The following is a 21,739-nucleotide window of genomic DNA, read 5'->3' as shown; positions in this document are numbered from 1 at the left end:
TAAATGTTTGTCTCTTCTGGGTCTTAAAAAAATGACTGTCGTTGTGATGTACACAAATGAAAAATTAAATAGTTAATGCTCAAATGAAAACTTCACTGTCAGTAGTCTGAGTCAGAGGTATCCCAGACCACAGCGGTTCCTTATAGCGACCCCTGTGGTGCCAAGGGGGTACTGCAAGGGTCATTGCATAGGCTTCCTGGTAATGCCTGATGTTGGCATTTGGCCCAGGATTTGTTTGCACCGCCCCTTGTTTGCTCCTCCTCTGCTGTCTATTAACCCTAGCCTGAGGAGTAAGATTTTTGCTTAGTCCTCTACATAAATGCCTGCCTATTCACGTAATATTGCAATGCTCTGGCAGAATACATATTGCTTGGCTTTGTTAGAGAGTGCCAGGAGTCAGGAAGGATTGTGAAGGCAGGAATGTCTGGGGTAGGATGCATATACTATTCTTTCATAGTTTATGGTTTTGTATTGATCTTCTATACTATATCCTTTTATACTTATAAGTGAACTGAAGACTTTACAAATAATTAAAATGTGACTTATGAAGCCTACTGTTGATCGAGTCCGTATATCTCAGCCACACATTAAAACTTTTGGTATTAACCCTGCTACATATCTCATTTAACTCTCACAACAGCCTAACAAGGGAAATTATCTTAGTTATCCCATTTTACAAAAAAGGAAAGGAAGGCTTCAAATGTTTCAGTAACTCAGTGACACACACCTAGTGGCAAAGCTAGGGCTGGGACCCAGTCCGTCTTCCAAACACATATTCCCTCTCATAACAGAGTAGAAAGAAAAATAGGCCAGAAAGAGAAAAGACCAACATAATTGGGATTCTGCTTTATGTCCATCAGTAATTAAAATAAAATGGAAGTACCTGGCTTGTGTGATCTTTCCCACAGCAGCCTCTATATAACTGGGGAGATGCCAGCACTAAGAAGCAGGGATCCTTTGTCAATTACAGAGTGATGTATAAAATGTGATTTATGGTTAAGAATGGCAGACTAATAGAATAAAAGCTTATCTAGTCAGTGTTTTGTATAAACAATCAGAAATTATTGCTTTTTTTCATTCTTGTGCTTCTTGGGAGGTAAATATTTTTTAAGGACGAATCACTATTCTTTCTTTTAAAATTCCTTTAGGAAACATAATATGTTTTGGCAAAGATATTTAAAACATAACACTGCCATTTAAAAGAATTCAAGTACATTCACACAGAGAAACTCTAGACACAATAACATACCTTCCGTTGTCTGTTCTCTGGGAAGGACTTGCTTTGGAGGGGGAGAATTCGGGAGTGAATCTGATGAACTGCCTTGACCCTTTTTGTCTGGCATCTTAGTGAGTCTGGAATATTTTGAGGCTGTAATTGGTCTCTAAGTTTCCCTGAGCCTTTGTGTTTGCAAATGAATTTGCAGCCTGCGTAAAGACAACAACCCAGCTTCCCTGAAGTAAGGAGAGACTGAAAAAACCAAGATGGTGAAAAACCATGCCAGAAAAGTGGACAAGACAGTGTTTATATTTAGATTATTGCTTTCATATGGATGTGCGGAAGAGAAACACAAAATCAAGAGACACAAAATGCCCCATAAAATCAACTTCGGATTTTCTTTGAGCTGACACTTTTTCCTGGACTTCTAGACAAATGCTCCCCTCCTGTGGTCAGAGGGTAGAATACAGGGGAATAGAGAACTTCAACCGGAAGGATAAGGGAAGCGAGTAGGGAATGTGTTAGTCTTTTTGCTTGTTTTCTGAAGAGCTTTTGGTTTATGGACCAAAATTATTGTTCAAAATATAAAATAAGGTAACAACAGGAAGAAATAGCAAAACCCTTATATAATAACAAAACCAACCAACAAAACCCCAGAAACAACAATAAAATAAATTTCCAAACAATGACCCAGTTTACCTATTTCCACATTCATGGAGCCTTCTTTTATCATCCAAATGAGAAGTGATACTTCTCTAAAAAATAAACAAATGAATATAACAAAACAGAAACAGCCTCACAGATATGGAGAACAAGCTAGTGGTGAGAAGAGGGGAGAGGGATGGGTGAGGGGCAAGAAAGGGGAAAGGGATTAGAGGTACAAATCACTAGGTATAAAATAAATAAGATACAAGGATGTAAGTACAGCACAGGGAATATAGCCAATATTTTCTAATAACTTTAAATGGAGTATGATCTATAAAAATATTGAATAGCTCTGTTGAACACCTGAAACATATTGTAAATCAAGTCTACTTCAATAAAAACATGGAAAAAGGACTCCACAGAGACTCTGCTACGTATCAGGAAACGTATTAGTTGCTGAAGATTGAAAACTGAAAAACGCATATTCTCTGCTCTCAAATAACTCAGATTTAATTGGGGGTACAAGTGGGGATGAACAGAACAAATAATTTTAATTACCTGGTAAATGACAAGATGAGTACACATAGAATGCTTTGGGAGAACAAAGGATATTGTGTCCAACTCTTGAGGAAGACGATGGCTAAGCTGAATATTCAAGTTTTAGAAGAGGTATCCAGGACATAAATGGCCACGCTGAGAGTCTAAGCCTTATTTCCTATAGCTGGGTTAGACAAAATAACAGGCTTGTGTTGGCTGCAGTGTCTTACCCCAGCCCCCAATCCCATGTTTAGTTCCATAAGCGTTTGAGAGTCAACCCTAGGTAGGCATGGGAAAGCAAGGAGTAATTTTAAAGATGCGAACAAGCTGCCATGATCTGCACGTTAAATCAAGCTGGAAACAACAAGTAGGGTAAAAATAAAGAGGACACAAGTGGAAGCAGTTAATTTAACTAAGAAGCTGCTGCAAGGGTTCAGGCGAGAAGCTCTTAATAGAAGTGATGGAGAATAGAAGACAGGTGGGAGAAGTAAAATCAGTAGAACTTGTGAAGGACTGGATATGGAGGGTGAGGGAAAAGCAGGAGAGAACTGAGCCCATGAATCTATCCTAATTCTATCTAACAGCTCTCACTGACTTGGGGGAACTAGGAGAGGGAACAGGTCTGGATTCAAAGATTAACTCAGGATACTTAGCAGATAGTGGCTTTTAACCCTCCTGTATTGATTTCTATTTCATTGTTTTGGGGACTTAAGTGCCTTATCTTACCAGAAGTTCATTGAGAGCAAGGAACATATCTTGCCTTTTGAAAAAGCACTCTTTTCAAATTGTTAAAAATGTCATTCTCATAAAAATTAATGAGCATGTGTCCAAGTTTTATGTACTCCATTAAATAAAGAAACCAGTAGAATAACTGACCTGATTCAAGAAAGATCTGAAGAAGGAGGCAAAGTACGTGAAAGAAGGCAGTATGCTAGAAACCAAAGTGGTTAATTTGCATATAGGACAAACGCCTCATCTTTGAGTTTTTCTTTTTTTATCATGCAAAAAAAAAAAAAGTCTCACCTTATCAACTTTCTGCAAGTTAGCTTCTAGCTTTACAGGGCTGTAAAACAACGGGGTTCTCATCACTTGCTGCATTTCCCCAGAGTCAAAAGACTTTTCATTTGACGTATTAGAAACCACTCTGAAATGAAATTAGAAAGACAAATACTCATTTTGCTTTACTTCCATGTTTTGAATATTTTTCTACATATTGATACTTTCCTATAGTAGCTCTAAGAATATTTAATGTGCACTTAAAAAATATTGAGTTTATACCCTGTGGCTGTACAAAAATACATCTGAGGTGATGTAAATTAAAGGTGAAACTAAAGTAAGTTAAAGGCAAAAGAGTGAAATCAATAAAGTAAAAAGAAAATAGAAATAATTGACAAGATTCCATAATTAAATTTTAGATTTGTTCATGCATTTCTAGGCAGTCAGGGCAAAATAATTTACATAATAAATTATTTATTTCTTATTATAAAGGAAGAAGAATCTAGTTCTTGAAGTGGCTGTGGTTTTGTTTTCTCCTTCTCCTTCTAAATTCTAAAAAAGAGTGTCATATGGAGCTTCACGAAGATGATATAGATGTAGTGGCCCTTGTTCTCAATATTTTTACCGTAATACAGGCACAGATTCCCAATGCCTCTTTGTTATAGAGCCTATTGATCAAAACCAATGTTTTCACATTTATAAGTGCATCTGCATGCAAAAATGTATTTGTTAAACACATTTTTATTTGGAGCATTTTCAGTGAGCAAAAAAGCCTTCATCATTCACTCTGACATTTCGTATGTAAATACAAAGTAGCTTAAATAAAGTAAGCATTCTTTATCAGCCACTGGACACATACTTTACCCATGGGGTAGGTAAGCACTTGACTATACCTCTGCACCCCTATGAAAGCTGCTCACCTGTAGGTCAGAGGCACAGCTGTAACATGAGCCCATAGGAGGAGTCCCTTCGTGTGGGCTTTGTATGAACCTAGTGGATGCTTACTTGTCCCACTGGCACTATGGTAGGAAGTGTTCCCTGCCCCCATTAATATCTCCAAAAGACACCAGGGTACTTTGTTTTGGAGCTAGAAGAGGTCAGTTGAGCTGTTGACATGATTAGCATATTTGAGTTATATACAGAACTGGAGTTCGTCAAAACTTTTCATTTATAACATTAGACAGAATCCATAACAATAACTGCCTATTTCATGGCATGCTGATATGCTTGGTACCTTTCTCATAGAGACTCAGGCAATTGTAAGTCTTCATCAAATAACATAGTCATGACGTCTTGAGGGCTGGGGTTATGTCTTACTCTCTGTTTTAGGGATCTGACGTGACACAGGAGATGGTTCCTATAAACGGGTAACAGAACTTTAACTTGATGAGCGACACTTTTTGCTAGTTAAAGATAAGAGGTTGCAACTTAAGAACCATTCTTAGCATGGATTTTTCAAGCCCATCCCCAAAGACTAATATTATTTTTAATTGTTCTCAATAGTGACCTATAAAATTATGCCTCACATTGTGCCATATTGGTTCTTTATTTGTTTCATGTATACATGGGTCGTTTCCCACATAAACTGTAAGCTCTTTGAGGGTCGACCCATTCATACCAGGCCATAAGGATGGACACATAATGGATGGTCATGTAACAGACGCTTGTTAACTTGTTACATCTAGTGGGTCTACAAGGTAGAGAAAAAAGGTAGGTGGATAAAGCAAAAGAAGTAATAGCTAGAATAAGAATGGCAAATAGCTGGCAACATTCTTCCCCAAACTATATTCAGAGCAGGCGTGCTAATGACCATAGCTCCCTCCTCATGAGTGTAAGTTGTGCCTTGGACTCCTCACCATAGTGCCTCTGGCAGGTACAATAAAAAATTCAGAGTGGATAGATGAGAAGAAACCTATATACCATCTTTGATGTAGAGTTTGTTCCCCAACATTATACGGATAACCCTGATTTCCCTCACCCTGCTTTTCTAAAGTAGATTAAGAGTTAAAACAAAACAAAAACCTATGGACAATGCAAGATAAAGTTTTTAAAAATGCAGTTTGTTTTATTTTTATATAAACTAAAACACCAGAGCTCATTGATTCCTGTATTAAATACATAAATTATAAAATAACCATTCATAAAACTTTACATACAATAAGTTGATTCCAATCTCTACGGTAATAACATACAGTACATGTACATGTTTGGTGTACTTCAGAGGATCATTCTGGTGAAAGTCAGTGAATTTATATTTTTCTTCCATTGATAAACAAGCACTGAAGCAATATATGGAGTCATGCTAATGAGATGGAGAGAAAGAATCCCAACTGAAGCAGTTGATTGAATGAGAACTCTGAGAAATTGACCCCCTGGCTGCATTAAAACAGTAGACATCTGGGGAATTACGTATTCCCATGCACGGGCTTTGTACTTGAGTCCCCGCAGAATTGTATCGTGGAGGTTCAAGCAGGCATAAACCCTTTACGGAATGAGATTTTTAGATGATAAAAATATGTGACTTTGGGCTAATATTAATACTGTAGATTGTGCTGGACTCTGTTGCTCTTTCCAGAAAAACCACTGGCATCACCATAAGGCTAGTTTATGGGCTTGGGTAATTGGAAAACCAATGAGTAGTTCTTTGCCTCAGTCAAAACCAGGGAATAGTAGTAATGGACAGAAGGTAGAGGAAAGGGAGAAGAGACAGGCAAGCAGGAGTAGAGCACAGGTACCAGATGCTAAACAAAAACATGAGTTACCCAGCAGCGTCAGAAAACCCCTTCCCAATTCCTCAGTCCTAGGACAGAAGTACACATGTAGTAAGCGCTCACAACCATCACACTATATACAGAATGTATATGTGTATATATCTACATCACATATTTATAAAAGTGTTTGGATTTTGATCTGCCTCATTGTGGGAAGTTATTATGGTTCATGGGGGGAAATAGGCACATTTTGTGACTTATCCATCAAATATAAGTGACTGCTGTTATCAAGGGATGCTGGGGATCTGCTTTTGGGAAACTGCATCATCCACACTATAGTAAGTTTGTAGAGGCTTGACTGTAGGCAAAGTTGGACTCCAAGTTGTTTATCTACAGCACTCCCACCCTACAGAACTTTGATATCACAAGGATGGAAACATAAGCATGGGTTCAAAGACCTCAATGCACAAACACAAAGATAAAAACAGGGAACTTCACCCAATCAACCACCTGTACCTCTGAGTTTCATATACTAGCTTGAATATAGCAAATTATAGTCCTTTTATTTTTGCCACATTACCCCTTGAAGTATATCTTTAGTGATTATGATTAAACATGGGTCTTGTACTCTTAACGATAGAAGATTTATTTAGAAAGAACTAAACTGCCAAACTAAAGGCAGCAAAGGAATGTGAATCTGCTCTGCCTGGTACTGAAATGGGATCACAGAGGATCAACTCCAACTTCTGTTATGTCTGAATCCTCCTGCCACAATGCCTGAGGTTCAGTCTCAGGACAATATATTATATAGAAATGACAAGGCAGTTGAACCGAATGGAAGCTTTTGGCCCTCAAGACCTTTTGACCTACTCTTTTCCCTTTAGAAAGTAGAAGTCCACTTAAGGAGAGGCTTGGGTCCACCCTGGAAGCATTAACTCATGACATAAACAGTCACCTAAGATTTGCTTTGATGACTATCTCTCAAGTTATATCGAACTTTTTCAATATAGCAGATAAATATATACATACACATTCATGTATATATGTATATGTATACATATATATACTGTACCATTCTTTGACAGATCAAAAATGCAATTAAATATTTAAAAAATAAAATGTCTATGCTGCCCATCTATTTTGATGTAATATAACACATACGATCCAGTTATTTAGCATCAACACAAAACTGATGAATACTATTTTTACAGTTTCCATGAAAACCTAGGCAGGTTAAAAAGACATGTTTCATTTTAAAACAATGAACTTATGAATTACATCAAAGACATTGAACACGTGAAATTATACAATGGGTTTACAGAAAAAGTTGACAATAAATAGGCAAAAAGGAACAAATTTGCCAGAGATTTATTTTAAATGGAAAACCATAAAAGTAAGTTGAAATACTGTAGCAAAAATTTGTTTGGCAAAACTATTTCTTCTATTACTAGTGGAAAACGTATGTCCTCATTCTACTCCAGTGATGACCCATGAGCCTTCTACATCATCTCTATCCTTTAAAAGAACCATGCCACCTACGTGAGCAGTTTTTTTAATAAATGGGAAAAAAAATCAAAGCAAAATTTATTCTTCCACCCCTAAAAACCTTGCTATTGGCAAAAATTTCATTTATATGATGTAAGTTAAAAGGGATTTGATAGTTATTTTTAGCAAATTCTAGTGTTACCTAAAACAAAACTTGGGTGGCCATTAAAAAAAGTTAGACAATTTAGTAATAGATGCTTTCTAGTTTTATAGTTAAATACAGTCTTCTATTTCTTTTTCCTTTCTCATGAAACTTTTCCTGTCCTCAATAGCCATGCTAAATTGGGACTTTCGTTTTATCTCAAACTATTTTTTTAATATCTTCAGTTAAGTTTATCTTCCAAGAGATGAAGACTTTGTTAAGAAAAATTAAGTAAAATGAACTCTGAAGAATGCTGTTCTGATTGCTGCTAACCCACTGGCCAAATATGTCAGGATAGTTAAGATGTAGAAATTAAAGCAGATATTAAAGACCCAAGTGGGGATCATTTGATCTCTGTAAGAAGTGGAGTCACAATAAACCTCTCCATTATTGAGACACTCTATTTATGCTTGCTGAACATAGTATGCAAGGGAAGCATTCATTTAGATATGATCCATTTCTGTGGATCCATGAGTGACTGGAACACACATGTACAATTTTGCTGATGCTTTTTGTAATTGTGGAAATGGATAACAGAGAATGTGCCTATCAAAATAGTTAGACTTACCCCAAGATATGTTAATTTTGAGGATCACGAGTAAGGTACGGTAAAAATATCACCTTTTAGCTTAAAATCTTAGAGAAATTTGCTAATCTCTTGGATCTTAAGCTAAATCCCCCCCTTGTTTTTTTTTTTTTGCATTTTCCGTAAACACATCTAAAGCTGCTTAGATGGCCATTCTCATGGGCTCTTGTATGATTTTGTGTGTATGTGATACAATCAGATTTATAGCAGATAAGGTACATGATTAAACTACATTATTTTAATAAATATTTCTGATTGTTCAAACCCCAGTCAGTGCTTGGATATAAAATTTAGCCTACAGGTTTCTTGGTGGGGAAAGCAAGATGAAGAGGAAGAAAGTAGGTTTGGTGGAGCAGATGGGGTATGAATTTGCTCAGATACACGCTGGAATGGCCAATGGAAAAGTCGTCTAAGATATGGGAGAGTAATTTATCCTCTTCCATATGTTCTGACTGAGATTTGAAAGTGTTGGGTCACAAACTGTAGTAGCACCCTTTTTCATATTGCCTGCACAATGCATGTACTATTCATACTTAATATTGAACCTACCCAGTTGAACAAAGAATCCAGCAGAAGGATAGTTATATTGTATATTCCCAGTAGGACATCTCACAAGACCTCCCCCTCCAAATGAAAGGGATAATTAGACTAATTATGTGATATTCTCAGTTCACTTCAAACCTTAATTTCATGGCTGGCTCTCCTATGATAAAAGTGGAGTTTTGTATTATGGCATGCATATACAGTAAGGAGAGCTAGAAAATGCTTATCATTGAAATTACACATTCTTCTAACTTGTTCAATAGCATGAGAATGATCTATTTACTATAGGTGATTAGGGATCCTGGCTCTGGATCGCTCAATCTTTATTGCTAGTAATTGATGGGAAAGCTTCAGTGCTACCGTGCTTAGATTGAACCAAACTGAAGCACTATTTTATTACACAGGGGACTCTTTCTCAACAACACAAGAAAGTCAAATATAGCAGTCATTATAATTACAAAGCACTTTGTGCTACTTTAAGCACCTCTTGTTCCAGAATTGCAAAAAAACCTCAAAAAACAAAAAAGAAAAAACAAACAAACAAAAAACCTTTATGAAAAAGCATTTTAACCTCATTTTGCAGACGAGGAAGCTGAGGCACAGAGAGGTTAAGTGACTGGGCCAAAGATACCTGGGTCAGCAGTAAATATAAGAACAAAAAGTGGGATTCCCGCATTGTAGCTTTTCTTGTACATTCTTCAGTTATTGTTCTGGCTTTGAAAATGCCAGTGCTAAAACTGAAGAATAAGATACTGAACCCATGTATGGAAGAATTTGTGTAGCATTTCACAGAAAGAGTTTCTGGTTCCCTACACACATTCTTAATGCATGGGAATGCTAGCCCTGTAAATATAACGTTGACAATTTGAAAAATTGAGGCTGTTTTTTTATCTACAGTAAATGAGGCTAAAATTAGTTTTTCAGGAACATTTATTTGCTCTCAGAGCTGAATCCAAGACTCAGTATTACATAACCTAGGAAAGTACCAGTCTTCTAATTGTCTCTGGTAGAAAATGTCCTTATCAGTAACACAATGTTACTTTTATATAAAAAAGTAGAGCTACCTTGTTGCTGTCAGATCTCTGGGGAAAAAGAAAAACGTTATCAGTCTAAATGACAAGAGGTCAGAATGCTCTAAGCATATCAGGATACTTCAAAAAATAATCATAATTTCATTTAATAGTCACATCTCTGTGGTAAATTCAACTGTTGGTAGAAGTTTACTTATCGCCTCTATTTGTATCAAATCACATAACATGTTATTTGCAGGCAATTTTAAGCAGCCATTTGAAGACCAGTATTTTGGAAATGGAAGTATTCAGAGGTGCCTCTGGCCCTATAGTCGTTGACATTCTAAACAGAACTAAGTCAGGGAGCTTGTGATTTAGAGCATCATCTTCTTAATTTTCAATATGAATGAGATCAGTTTGTTGCTCGTGGAGGACCACAGATGTGACAGAAGGCCAAGGAAGCATCAACATCTGCTGTTATTTCGTATGTTGCATTCGCCTGGGTCTTTCACTTTGGTTGCCAGTTTAGTCGGGGTCACTGTGATCCACTTCCCATCTGTCATGTGTGGAATGCATTCCACAAGCTCCACCGTTTGCAGAAAAACAAACCAGACACTGCTTTTCTTCTCACTCAAATTGCAGATGTCTCAGTTCCTGAGTTTTAAACAATAATAAAGACAGAAAAGCAAATCCCTGTAGTAAGAAACCAGACTTTTCAAATGAAATATTTTATTGTAAATAGCTCCTCATGGGTATTCCTCGTGCTTCAATCCCCACCCACCCTTATTTTTTTGTTTGATTTTTTAAAATGATGTTTATTTCAGGACTAGTGATTCCATGGGGTGTAGTGTTACATTAAAATGACATCCCCTGCACAGCAGGGGTAGAATGTTTCTTTGTAACTTTGGTTCCATGCCCAAGACACATCTTTGCTTGATCTGTTGAAACTGTTTCCATTGCTGAATAAGTTTTCTTCTCGCAATCTATGTTTATAGTTCTTTCCTTCTGGTTTGACCTATACATGTTTCATTAAATGCAGCATATATTGTAGATTTTCAACAGGGTCATGTAGGAACTGTCAAGTAAGAAACCTTGAACAATGGCTTTAAAATACACAGTTGTAGTCCTGGCTACATTATAGTTCTAAGCTTTTGATCTCCCTTTCACTGCTGTAAACATTTCTGCCATCTTTGAAGGTTTAGAAGTATCTGCTTTTCTGCAGTCTTATCCGTGTTTTCGGTTACTCTGTAAAACAGACGGAGAAATTCTTTAATCATCACTTCTGTCAATAGCTGAAACAGAATAAAAGCACAAACTCTTTTTTTAAAAGAAAAAACCATCTTTTATTTTTTACCACCTCTTGGAACTGCATGATCTTGTGCATGTTATATAAAGAAAATCTCTAAGCTTAATTTCTTTAATTTAAAATGAGAGAACAGAAGTATCTATTTCAAGGGTTACTGCAACGTAAGGCATGTAAAGCAATTAACAGTTCTTGTCTCATATAAGTGGCCTGAAATATTAGCTGTTATCATTATTGCCAATGCCTTGAGAAGCTCAATTAAAATATTATTTTCATTTTATTGTATTTTAAAAAATTTTATTGAAGTATAGTTGATTTACAATGTTGTGCTAATTTCTTCTGTACAGCAAAGTCACTCAGATATATATATATATACATATATATATATTCTTTTTCATATTCTTTTCCATTATGGTTTGTCACAGATATTAAATACTGTTCACTGTGCTATACAGTAGGACCTTGTTGTTTATCCATCCTGTATATAATAGTGTGCCTCTGATAATCCCAAACTCACATTCATTTCCTCCCTTAAACCCCTCCCCCTTGGCAAACACAAGTCTGTTCTCTATATCTGTGAGTCCGTTTTTGTTTCATAGATATGTTTAGATTCCAAGTATAAGTGATACCATATGGTATTGTCTTTCTCTTTCTGACTTACTTTGCTTAGTATGATAATCTCTAGGTCCATCCATGTTGCTGCAAATGGCATTATTTCATTCTTCTTTGATGGCTGAGTAATATTCCATTGTGTGTGTGTGTATATATATATAAATATATATATATATATATATACACCACATCTTCTTTATCCATTCATTTGACAATGGACATTTAGGTTGCTTCCATGTCTTGGCTATTGTAAATAGTACTGCTATGAACATAGGGATGCATTTATATTTTTGAATTTGCTGGATCATACAGCAACTCTATTTTTATTTTTTTGAGGAACTTTCATACTATTTTCCCTAGTGGTTGTACCAACTTAAATTCCCACTAACAGTGTAAGAGGGGTCCTTTTTCTCCACACCCTTTCCAGCATTTGTTATTTGTAGACTTTTTAATGATGGCCATTCTTACTGGTGTGAGGTGACACATCATTGTAGTTTTGATTTTCATTTCCCTAATAATTAGCGACGATGAGTGTATTTTCATGTGCCTATTGGCCATCTGTATGTCTTCTCTGGAGAAAGGAGAAATGTCTATTTAGGTATTCTGCCCATTTTTTTGATTGGGTCGCTTTGTTTTTTTGTTGTTGAGTTGTATGAGCTGTACGTATATTTTGGAAATTAAGCCCTTGTCAGTAGCATAAGATATTATTTTAAAAGCCGGTCTATCTATGTTTTTCAGCGACTTACTTTTATGTCACAACAATTGTATTTAATGGCAGATGGTCTCTACCCCAAGGTCCTGACCTGAGGATTCCTTGGGAATTTTGCCACACAGATTTCCTGTTTGGTCTCAGAGTATCTCTGAAAAGGTATTTCCCTGGGCTATGCCAGTCAAGTCTCCTAGCTCTGTTCCTCTTTAAGTCCATGTGTCTAGGTTTTTGCTTGGGTAGAAGTTTAGGACATAATATGCTATTCCAATAAAAGCCAGAAAATGGCACAGAGGACATGTTACCATGTGCTGTCTAAGGACATGGCCTTTAGAATGTGAATGGCATGGATGGAGAAAATGGGATTTCCATGGAAAAGTCATTTAAATTCTCCAAGGCTTAATTTCCCTGTCTATAAGGTAAAGGTGCTAATTCTGTAGCAGGATTTTACTGGCACTCCAGAAATAGTGACCAAGATCCAAAGTGGTGGAAAAGGGGGCATGTAGTACCTTAAGGATGCTTCCAGTCCACCATACAGAGGCAAATTAGAGATTTGCCAAAGAAATTCCTGCCATAGGTGCCATAGGTGCAAGTTCGAAATATTTCGAACTTGTATTTGCAGAGCCACTTTGTCTACTTCCAAAGACTAGATTAGACTGAGATGAAAGAGTGACCGAGTCACAGAAGAGAACCAGTGGGAAGGAACTGCAGTGGTTGGGATGAAAGTACACTGTGGGCGGGAGGGGAGGGTGCTAAAGGGTGGTGCTGGCACAAAGGAGACTTGCATTCTATTGCTCAAACACAGAGCAATGCTCATCGATTTCTCATCCTCCTTTGTCTATCTAGGCAGAGAACTGGAGAGGAATGGCAAGGCGAGACGGGGCAGTAACTTCCTTCCCAACAAGAAGCTGACGCCAGTACCACCAATGATGAGATCCAGAGTCTCAGTGGAAGGGCTTGGGCCCCAGCCAGGCAGGGGATAGTGCAATGGGCTTCTAAAGAATTCGCACATATGACCCTCCCAACGGCCCCATCACCTCTCATAGAAAATACAACAAGAACTGGTCAGTAATAGCCAGAAAAACAGCTTCAACCACCAGGGAGGGGGCCATAACCACTGCCCATGGGTTGAGAGGCATGGATCATTTTCCCTCTTCCTCTTCCCTGCCCTCCAGAAGAGCTGAACCTTGCAGAGGGCAGAGGAAGAGACCTCTTAGAGCCAGCTCGTGCACCTCCTTCACCATGGGGATAAGGGAAGAAATGAGATGAAGCAGAGACTGAAGCTGAATTTTTAAATTAGGCTAGACTTTCAAGAACTGGAAACGACTGGGGAAAACAAACTGGGGAACCAACCTAAGATTTAATTAAAGGATGAGAGAGGGAAATAAGTGAAAGCCTTGTTTTGATAAAAATAGATTGCAGGGCTTCCCTGGTGGCGCAGTGGTTAAGAATCCGCCTGCCGATGCAGGGGACATGGGTTTGAGCCCTGGTCTGGGAAGATCCCACATGCCGCGGAGCAACTAAGACCGTGTGCCACAACTACTGAGCCTGCGCTCTAGAGGGTGCGAGCCACAACTACTGAGCCCGTGTGCTGCAAGTACTGAAGCCCACGAGCCTAGGGCCCGTGCTTCGCAACAAAGAGAAGCCACCGTAGTGAGAAGCCCGTGCACCGCAATGAAGAGTAGCCCCCGCTCACCGCAACTAGAGAAAGCCCACACGCAGCAACGAAGACCCAACACAGCCAAAAATAAATAAATAAATTTATTTAAAAAAAAATAGATTGCATTCAGACTTACATCCCACTGAGATGAGAGCCCCAAACAACTCGTTACAGCTATAAGATTCCCATAATCCCTGGTAAAGAGGAGAACTAATCTGAATGTGTATAAAAGATGCTTTAAGGTGTGTGTGTGTCTGTGTGCGCGTGCACGCTCTCTCTATAAATATATATGTATATACATACACACACACACACAGTGTGTTTTTATATATAAACTAAATATGTAACATAAAAGTCTTTTACTTGCAAATTTTCAATTTATATAACCTCAGAGATAAATCCTAAATTCTGTTTCAAAGCACATATGCACCATTTCTCCCCATCACAACTGAAGTAAAGCCCATCATTTGAGTAAAACCATGTTGGTTTTAAAAAACAAATGGATTTATAGGCAGTCTCCCAGAATGTTAAATTTCTGCAAATTAAGTATCTATAAAAGGAACTATGATTTCTACAGCAAAGCCAGGTTTATTCAAACAGGCATTATGAATAAGTGAAGTAGTATCCAATGCGTCACCACACATGACCCATTTTCAGTGACCTAAAGGTCAGTATGCTATAACTAAAACTGTATAAAATACAAATCCATCTTTGATTCAGAAGGCCCTTCTGGATGTTACAAAACCTCAGGGATTCTTTTGAATGTATTGCTCTACAGCGCTGAGCTTTAGTTTCCTCCTCTGTAAAACGGTGACTGCAGTCATCCCTTCTGAGAGTTTACAACACGCCACCAGACTCTAAGTTGACGAATACAGTGATGTCATTTCTGACTTCTGACTCTAGTATCCAAGTACCTGCCGCATTGCCCGGTTCACAGAAGAAACCTAGCAAATACTTGCCGAGGTCAATTGATAGGCTACTTATGTTCACAGTTCTTTAGAGTTTTCTGACTGCTAGAAGGTGGTTCAGATCCTTTATGGACCATGTACTTAGAGGCACATTGATTAACAAACTGTAGCTAATTCCTGTTCTCTGGTTATGACAAATAGCCAAAAATCATGAACAGCAATCACACCCTATTCCTGACGTCCACATATGCTTTTCATGGTAAAGGGTACCACCATCTAACCAGTTATACTGTACCATCCGGGACCCTAAGGGCCATTCCCAATACTTTTCAATCTATCAACCCTTATATACAACTTATCGTACAGTATTCAATAAATGGTAGCTGTTATTCTTACTTCCATTTTATAGATGAGGAAACTGATATGGAGGATTGTTAGATAATTGGTCCTTGAGAATCCTAGTAAAGAAGATAAAAATATTGAATGAAACTTAACTGAAGCTAGAGGATCAAGGAAGGCTTCCCTGAGTCCGTAATTTTACAATGAGATGGGAAGGACAAATGGACATTAACTAGTTGATGGTGCTGTTGGAAATGTGGTCCAGGTAGAGGGAAGCACGTCTCAGAATGCATGATCTAAAACAGAACGCTTGGTGTGTCCTAGGAACTTGGCTTTTAATGATCCTTTCTATGGGCTAGGTACTATATTGGTTACTTTACTTATATAATATTACTTAATTCTCAGAAAAATAGTAGATGCTATTACTTGCTAATTTTTAATTAGGAAATTAATGTTTAGAGGGGTATAATAGTATCTATTTTCCAGAACTGTTGTAAGTATTACATAAAATAATGGACATGAAATGTACTTTTTCAACTGCAAAACAGGATGTCCTCTTCCTTATTATAGTATCATTACTATCATTAAAAATGCATTTATTGATTGTCAACTATGTGCTAGACACTGTCTAGGTATTTGAGATACAAGAGTAAAGAAAACATCTATGGTCTTTGCCCTCATGAACTTTATATGCAAGGAAGGCGAGAGGCAGTAATTAAAACAAAACAAAACAAAACAAAACCCAAAACTCCAAATGCATATAACATTTGACTGGGAGTGAAATCTAGGAAGACTTCCCTGAGGGAATCACAAGTGAGCTGAGATCTGAAGGATGAGTGAGAAGGTGTTCACTAGATAAAGCAGCACAGAAAGTATAGTTGTTCCTCAGTGTCCATGAGGGATTGGTTCCAGGACCTCCCACCAAAATCCAAGGATGCTCAAGTCCCTTATATAAAGTGGTGTGGTATTTGCATATAACCTATGCACATTCTCCCATATACTTTAAATCACCTCGAGATTACTTACAATACCTAATACAATGGAAATGCTATGTAAATAGTTGCCTGCATGCAGCAAACTCAAGTTTTGCTTTTTTGGAACTTTCTGGAATTTTTTTTCCCGAATATTTTCCATCCACAGTTGGTTTAATCCAAGAATGTGGAACCTGTGGACATAAGAGAACTGACGCTACTCTGCACACAAGGGCTGAATGGGCAGACCTCTGTGGTAGGCGGAAGGGAGTATAGCTCATCAAGGGAAATCCTGGAACAACACGAGGCCTCAGTTAGTCTGTAGTTAGATCAGACAGGGCTTTTTTGGCCACATTAAGGAACCGTGATTTGACCCTAATGGTGATGTTCTCCCAGGAAGGGGGCATGATTAGATTGGTGTTTCCTAAAACTCATTTGGGCTGCTGTATGAAGAGTGAGTTATGAGAGTGTCTGAGGAGAATCACTGACTCCAATAAGTAGGATATCACCCCTGTGGAGCTGGGGGAGAATATATTAATGTATTCTTTCCTCTGTTCACTCATTCTTTAAGTTATTCTCCAAACGACATATAAAGAACAAACTGGATAGTTATCTTGGTGTTACATTACTATGCTATCCAGGGCCCTGATCTAACAGGTCACAAATCTGCTTTCACCTTCATTTACCCAGCTAGTTATTCATTCATACATCTGCCCTTCAGTCCATCTGTCAATTCAAAATTCATTCAGCACCTAAGTATATATAAGGCACTGTTGTAGACACTGAAGATACAAAGATGAATACAGCATAGGCCCTACCCTAGGCTTTACTAACAGTCTAATGTGTGAGACAGATAGGGAAACAATTTTAATACGACTAGATAAAGGCTAATGGAAATGTTTACATAAAGGAAGGGCTGATTAGCTAGCATATAATGCTGCATCAAATGGACTTCTTTTACCAATATAAAAGAACAAGGAGCAAAATTCTCCGATTTTAAACAACGTATATTGTACATATTGGTCAATTGCCATTTGTTTTCCACATGTTACCTATAGGCATTCGTGGGAAGAGGGATTGAAAAAAATGTAAATGTAACAAGAAATAAACATTCGTATATTTTAATGGAGAATTTGTAACTAATCAGCTGTGGCTGTTTTTATAATACAGCATTTATTGTTAAGTTTTTTTGGGATCAGAACAACAACACAATATTATGTGCCTTTTAACATGGTTTATGTTACTAGACAGGAAGCGAAAATATTGAGCTATCAAGTTCAAAAATTCATGGTTGACACCAGAGAAGTATCATTAAAAATGAACTAGAATATGTGGATGAAGAATCACGATCACCTATTCTCTGTCTGGTCTTCCCAACTTCAAAATGAACAAAGCTGGTTCTGTTTTGTTCTTCACTAATCCATCCCTCCTCAGAAGAGGAGGATTTTCAATGGTCATTGTAACATGGATGTAACAACTAACCTGGTGATAGCTATTTCTGCACTCCTTTCATTTTCTTGTTTCCTTTGCCTTCCTGTGTAACTGTCTAACATGGAAGAATTAGTGGTACACTATTTATTAGAATAAAAATACAGAATACTTGGAGGAAAGAAATACATGAAGGAGATTAAGAGGTACAAACTTCCAGTTGCAACATAAACGAGTCTTGGGTATGAAATGTACAATGTGGGGAATATAGTCAATAAGTTGTAGTATCTTTGTATGGCAGCTTGTAACTAGACTTATTGTGATGGTCATTTTGAAATGTACAGAAATATCGAATCACTATGTTGTGTAACAGGAACTAACATAATGTTATAGGTCAATTATACTTCAAAAACCAGCAAAGAAACTCATAGAAAAAGGGATCAGATTTGTGATTACTAGGGGCGAGGGGTAGGGGGAAGAGGTACTGGATGCACAATCAAAAGGTACAAACTTCCAGGTATAAGATAAATAAATTCTAGGGGTATTATGTACAACATGATAAATATAATTAATGTGATTGTGTATTATATATAAAAGTTGTTGAGAGTAAATTCTAAGAGTTCTCATCACAAGAAAAAAATATTTTTCTATTTCTTTAATTCTGTAGATGCTCACTAAATTTACTGTGATAATCATTTCACGATGTATGTAAGTCAAATCATTATGCTGTATACCTTAAACTTATACAGTGTTGTATGTCAACAATATCACAATAAAACTGGAAGGAGAAAATGAATGCATGAGCAGATGGTATCTCCTGAAACTACGTGGGGTTCCCCTACTTAAGGTAAAAGTCCCACGATAACGCGTGAACGGAGTTATTTAGTCAGCAACCACTGAAAGCAGTAAGGAGTTAGGAGCCTTCAGCAGCTTCTAGATCATCACTGACAAAAATGACTTAGGTAATTGCTAAAAGGAAAGAAGCGTAAGTCATTTCATTTTAAGGAGGCTATCTTTATATACAGTTTAAGTTAGTCTTAGGTTTAGAGCAGAATATAAATCTTTAATTTAATAGGAAAAATATTTTTGTGGTTATTTGCAGCATACTCTTACTACCCGCCAATAAGAAAGCACTTTTCTTCCTTACTTCCTCCTACCTCTCTCTTGCCTGCTTTGGACATATAAGTAGCATTAATCACTTTCCAGTAATGTCTTATTCCCTTGTATTACTGAAATCCAGCTTATTCTCGGAAAAGAAGAGATGAAAAGGTAACTACTCCTTTTGGTTTAGGGAGTAAACTACTCGGCAGTACTTAGAGGTTTTATTTTCAAACTTGTATATTTGCAAACTCAGTAAATGTGATAGCCACCTTTTTTTTCTTTTTTATAATAGCTAAGAGTTGCTGATTACTAAACCATGTGCCAGTCAATGTGGCAAATCCTTTATATGTATAATCTTATTTAATTCTTTCAACATAATGCCATGCTGGAGTTAATATGATTATAAACATTTTATGGAATAGGAAACCTAATCTTGGTCTAAACCTACCATGACATAGCTAGTATATGGCAGGATTCAAACTTAACAGTAGAGTTAACTTCAAAGCTGTACAGTCTACTCAGCCTTTTTCCTCTACATATTTTTACTACCCAGATTCACTGCCACATTAATTTGCTATATTATTATTATTAATTATAATTGCATTTTTTCATTTGACCATTCCTAAGTGTCAATCACGCACGCCTCTGGAGGAAAAGCAAATCAAATTTTGTATATCCCTCGAGGAGTTACAAAAACTTGGAAAAGGTATGGAGATGAGCACATTGCAATTTCAAAACCCAAGAGCTATGTAGTAGTACACAGATTGTAGACAGGACCCCTCTGATTGCTGATATATATGAACATAAATAGTGCTCAAAATGTGAGAGAAAGGCCCTCTTTCATTTGTGAGGCAGAATGGGGTTAAAAGTGGACTCTGGAGTGAGCCTGTCTGGGTACAAATCCTAGTCCTGCCCGCTGTAGCTATATGGTCTTGGGAAAATCACATGCTGTAGTTTCTCCAACTTTAAAAAAAAGAAGTAAAAGCAACACCTACTTTCTAGGGGGTTTTGTGAGGATTAATGTATCTATTGCTTAGAACAGCACCTAGCATGTAATTGTTAGTCATTATTGATATTAATGTTCAAGCCTACTCATTTTCTAGCTAGTATTTATGTATTTATGAAGTTTGATTTTTCTTCCCTAGACCACCATGTAGTACTTGTGTCTCAATGAACTTTATTTGCCTCATTGATTGATTGATTGATTGAATGTTATTTGGGGTATGGGAGGGCTGTTTGTTTTCTCACGCTCTGGCCATTTTGATCCTTTTCTAGAGAATCTCACCTATTTCTCTTTAGATATTCTCATTCAGTTTAAGAAACGAAGTCCTCTTCTTTATGTGCTGCGAGGTTACTACCCTTCTTGTCAGACAGAGGATAATTTTCAGTCTGAAAAGAAAATCTTTTGGAGGAAGGAATAAAGCCAGGGAGTTGGGTATATGAGGATACAACTTTCTGGGGATATCTGCTTCACTCCTTCCTTGTATCAGGTCATGTTAAAGTACTTTTGCTTTTCTGTTTCACATCCAGGTAACAGAGTTGATACCCACAGAGAGAGAAAGTGTCTCTCTTCCATTTTTCAACTTGTTATAGAAAACGTTAAGTAACGTGAGGTCCAGGAAAGATCCCTGCATAATATAACTTAATAGGATAACCAAAGTGGACACACGCCATGGTAAACAGATTTAGAATAGCAGCTAGCCCTTGTTTATTTTTAAATAATGGTGTTAAGGTTTGTGGTTTCTGTACCTGGGTAGACATCAGAATCACCTGGTATGCTTGTTAAAAATACAGATCAATCTTTACTCTCCACCTCTCTCACCCTCTGTCTCATCCCCACGTCTAGTAATCTGCTTCATTAAATCGGAGGTAAGGATTTGGAATCTGTATTTTTAATAGCATTGGGAATCACTGTCTAAGATGATTTATACTTGTATTCATAAGAAATTGACTTGATAATATAATAATAGTGAGTCTTCATTTTTTTCTAAATTGACATTGAAAACTATCTTATTTTAAAACAAGATCCAATCTCCCTAAACAGTCTTTTTTCCTGAGTCCTGATGAAGAGGGACTGGGAGAAAGGGTTAAAAAATCAGTCATTTTTAACTTGTTAGATTTACAGAAGCAGAATTTTCAACCTGGAAGAGAGACTAAAAACATACTCATATTTTTTTACTTTGCAGATACAGAAACGACTCTTTCAGTGTAATGAGGGGCTACAATGAGAAGTCACAGATCCACAGACATGATGACTTCCCAAAGCAAGACAGTTAGCTAGAAAAAAACTCTTGATTTCCGTCATGCTTCATGGTTGCTTCATTTCTTTAATAATCACCCAAATGGATTGGATCTATTTCTCATTTTATGGCATTTAAATACCCAGTGTATTTTTTTAAAAAAAACATGGGCATAGTAACTATATGCAGCATCCTTCTTATCAAATACCTCTTAGAAGCACATTTTGAGAATTAAATGGAATCTTACCTGTAAGAGGCACCTTGACATCAAGGCCATAGAATAAAGGCAAGAGAGAAGAACAAGAATAGAAACAGAAACTGCAGAAGAAAAAGAAGAAGATTATGTAAATCTGAATTTCTGTACTGCCATTCAGGTCGTACAAAACCTCAGCTTTTCCACTTTGCTCAAATCTGACCATTTCTCATATATACACCAAACACCTTTTATTTCAAAAAACCATACCTTTTATTTATCCACTGGTAAAGCAATGCAATGAATAACTGGTGTTCAACTAACATCGACTGATACATTTTAGAACT

The 21,739-nt window shown here is 37.1% G+C and overlaps 1 protein-coding gene across 2 annotated transcripts in view; it reads right to left on the bottom strand.

Moving 5' to 3' along the window:
• Nucleotides 1–10,643: 10,643 nt before the first annotated feature.
• The window catches only part of JAKMIP2 (janus kinase and microtubule interacting protein 2), a 169,259-nt gene continuing 158,163 nt past the window's right edge, over nucleotides 10,644–21,739 (bottom strand). The window contains exons 21-22 of one of the 2 annotated variants that reach the window (XM_024738252.1): nucleotides 21,447–21,517; nucleotides 10,644–11,176 (exon numbers count right to left, since the gene is read on the bottom strand). In XM_024738252.1, the coding sequence (XP_024594020.1) occupies nucleotides 21,467–21,517 (51 nt within the window). In that variant the 3' untranslated portion in view covers nucleotides 10,644–11,176; nucleotides 21,447–21,466. Of the gene's footprint in view, nucleotides 11,177–21,446; nucleotides 21,518–21,739 lie in introns of those variants that run through there. The other variant, XM_024738254.1, reaches the window with a different exon arrangement.

This window comes from Neophocaena asiaeorientalis, unplaced genomic scaffold (genome assembly GCF_003031525.2).
Source record: "Neophocaena asiaeorientalis asiaeorientalis breed wild unplaced genomic scaffold, Neophocaena_asiaeorientalis_V1.1 scaffold404, whole genome shotgun sequence".
Lineage (NCBI taxonomy): Eukaryota > Metazoa > Chordata > Mammalia > Artiodactyla > Phocoenidae > Neophocaena > Neophocaena asiaeorientalis.
The sequence above is the reverse complement of the archived record's forward strand: the minus strand, read 5'-3'. Positions and strand labels throughout refer to the sequence as shown.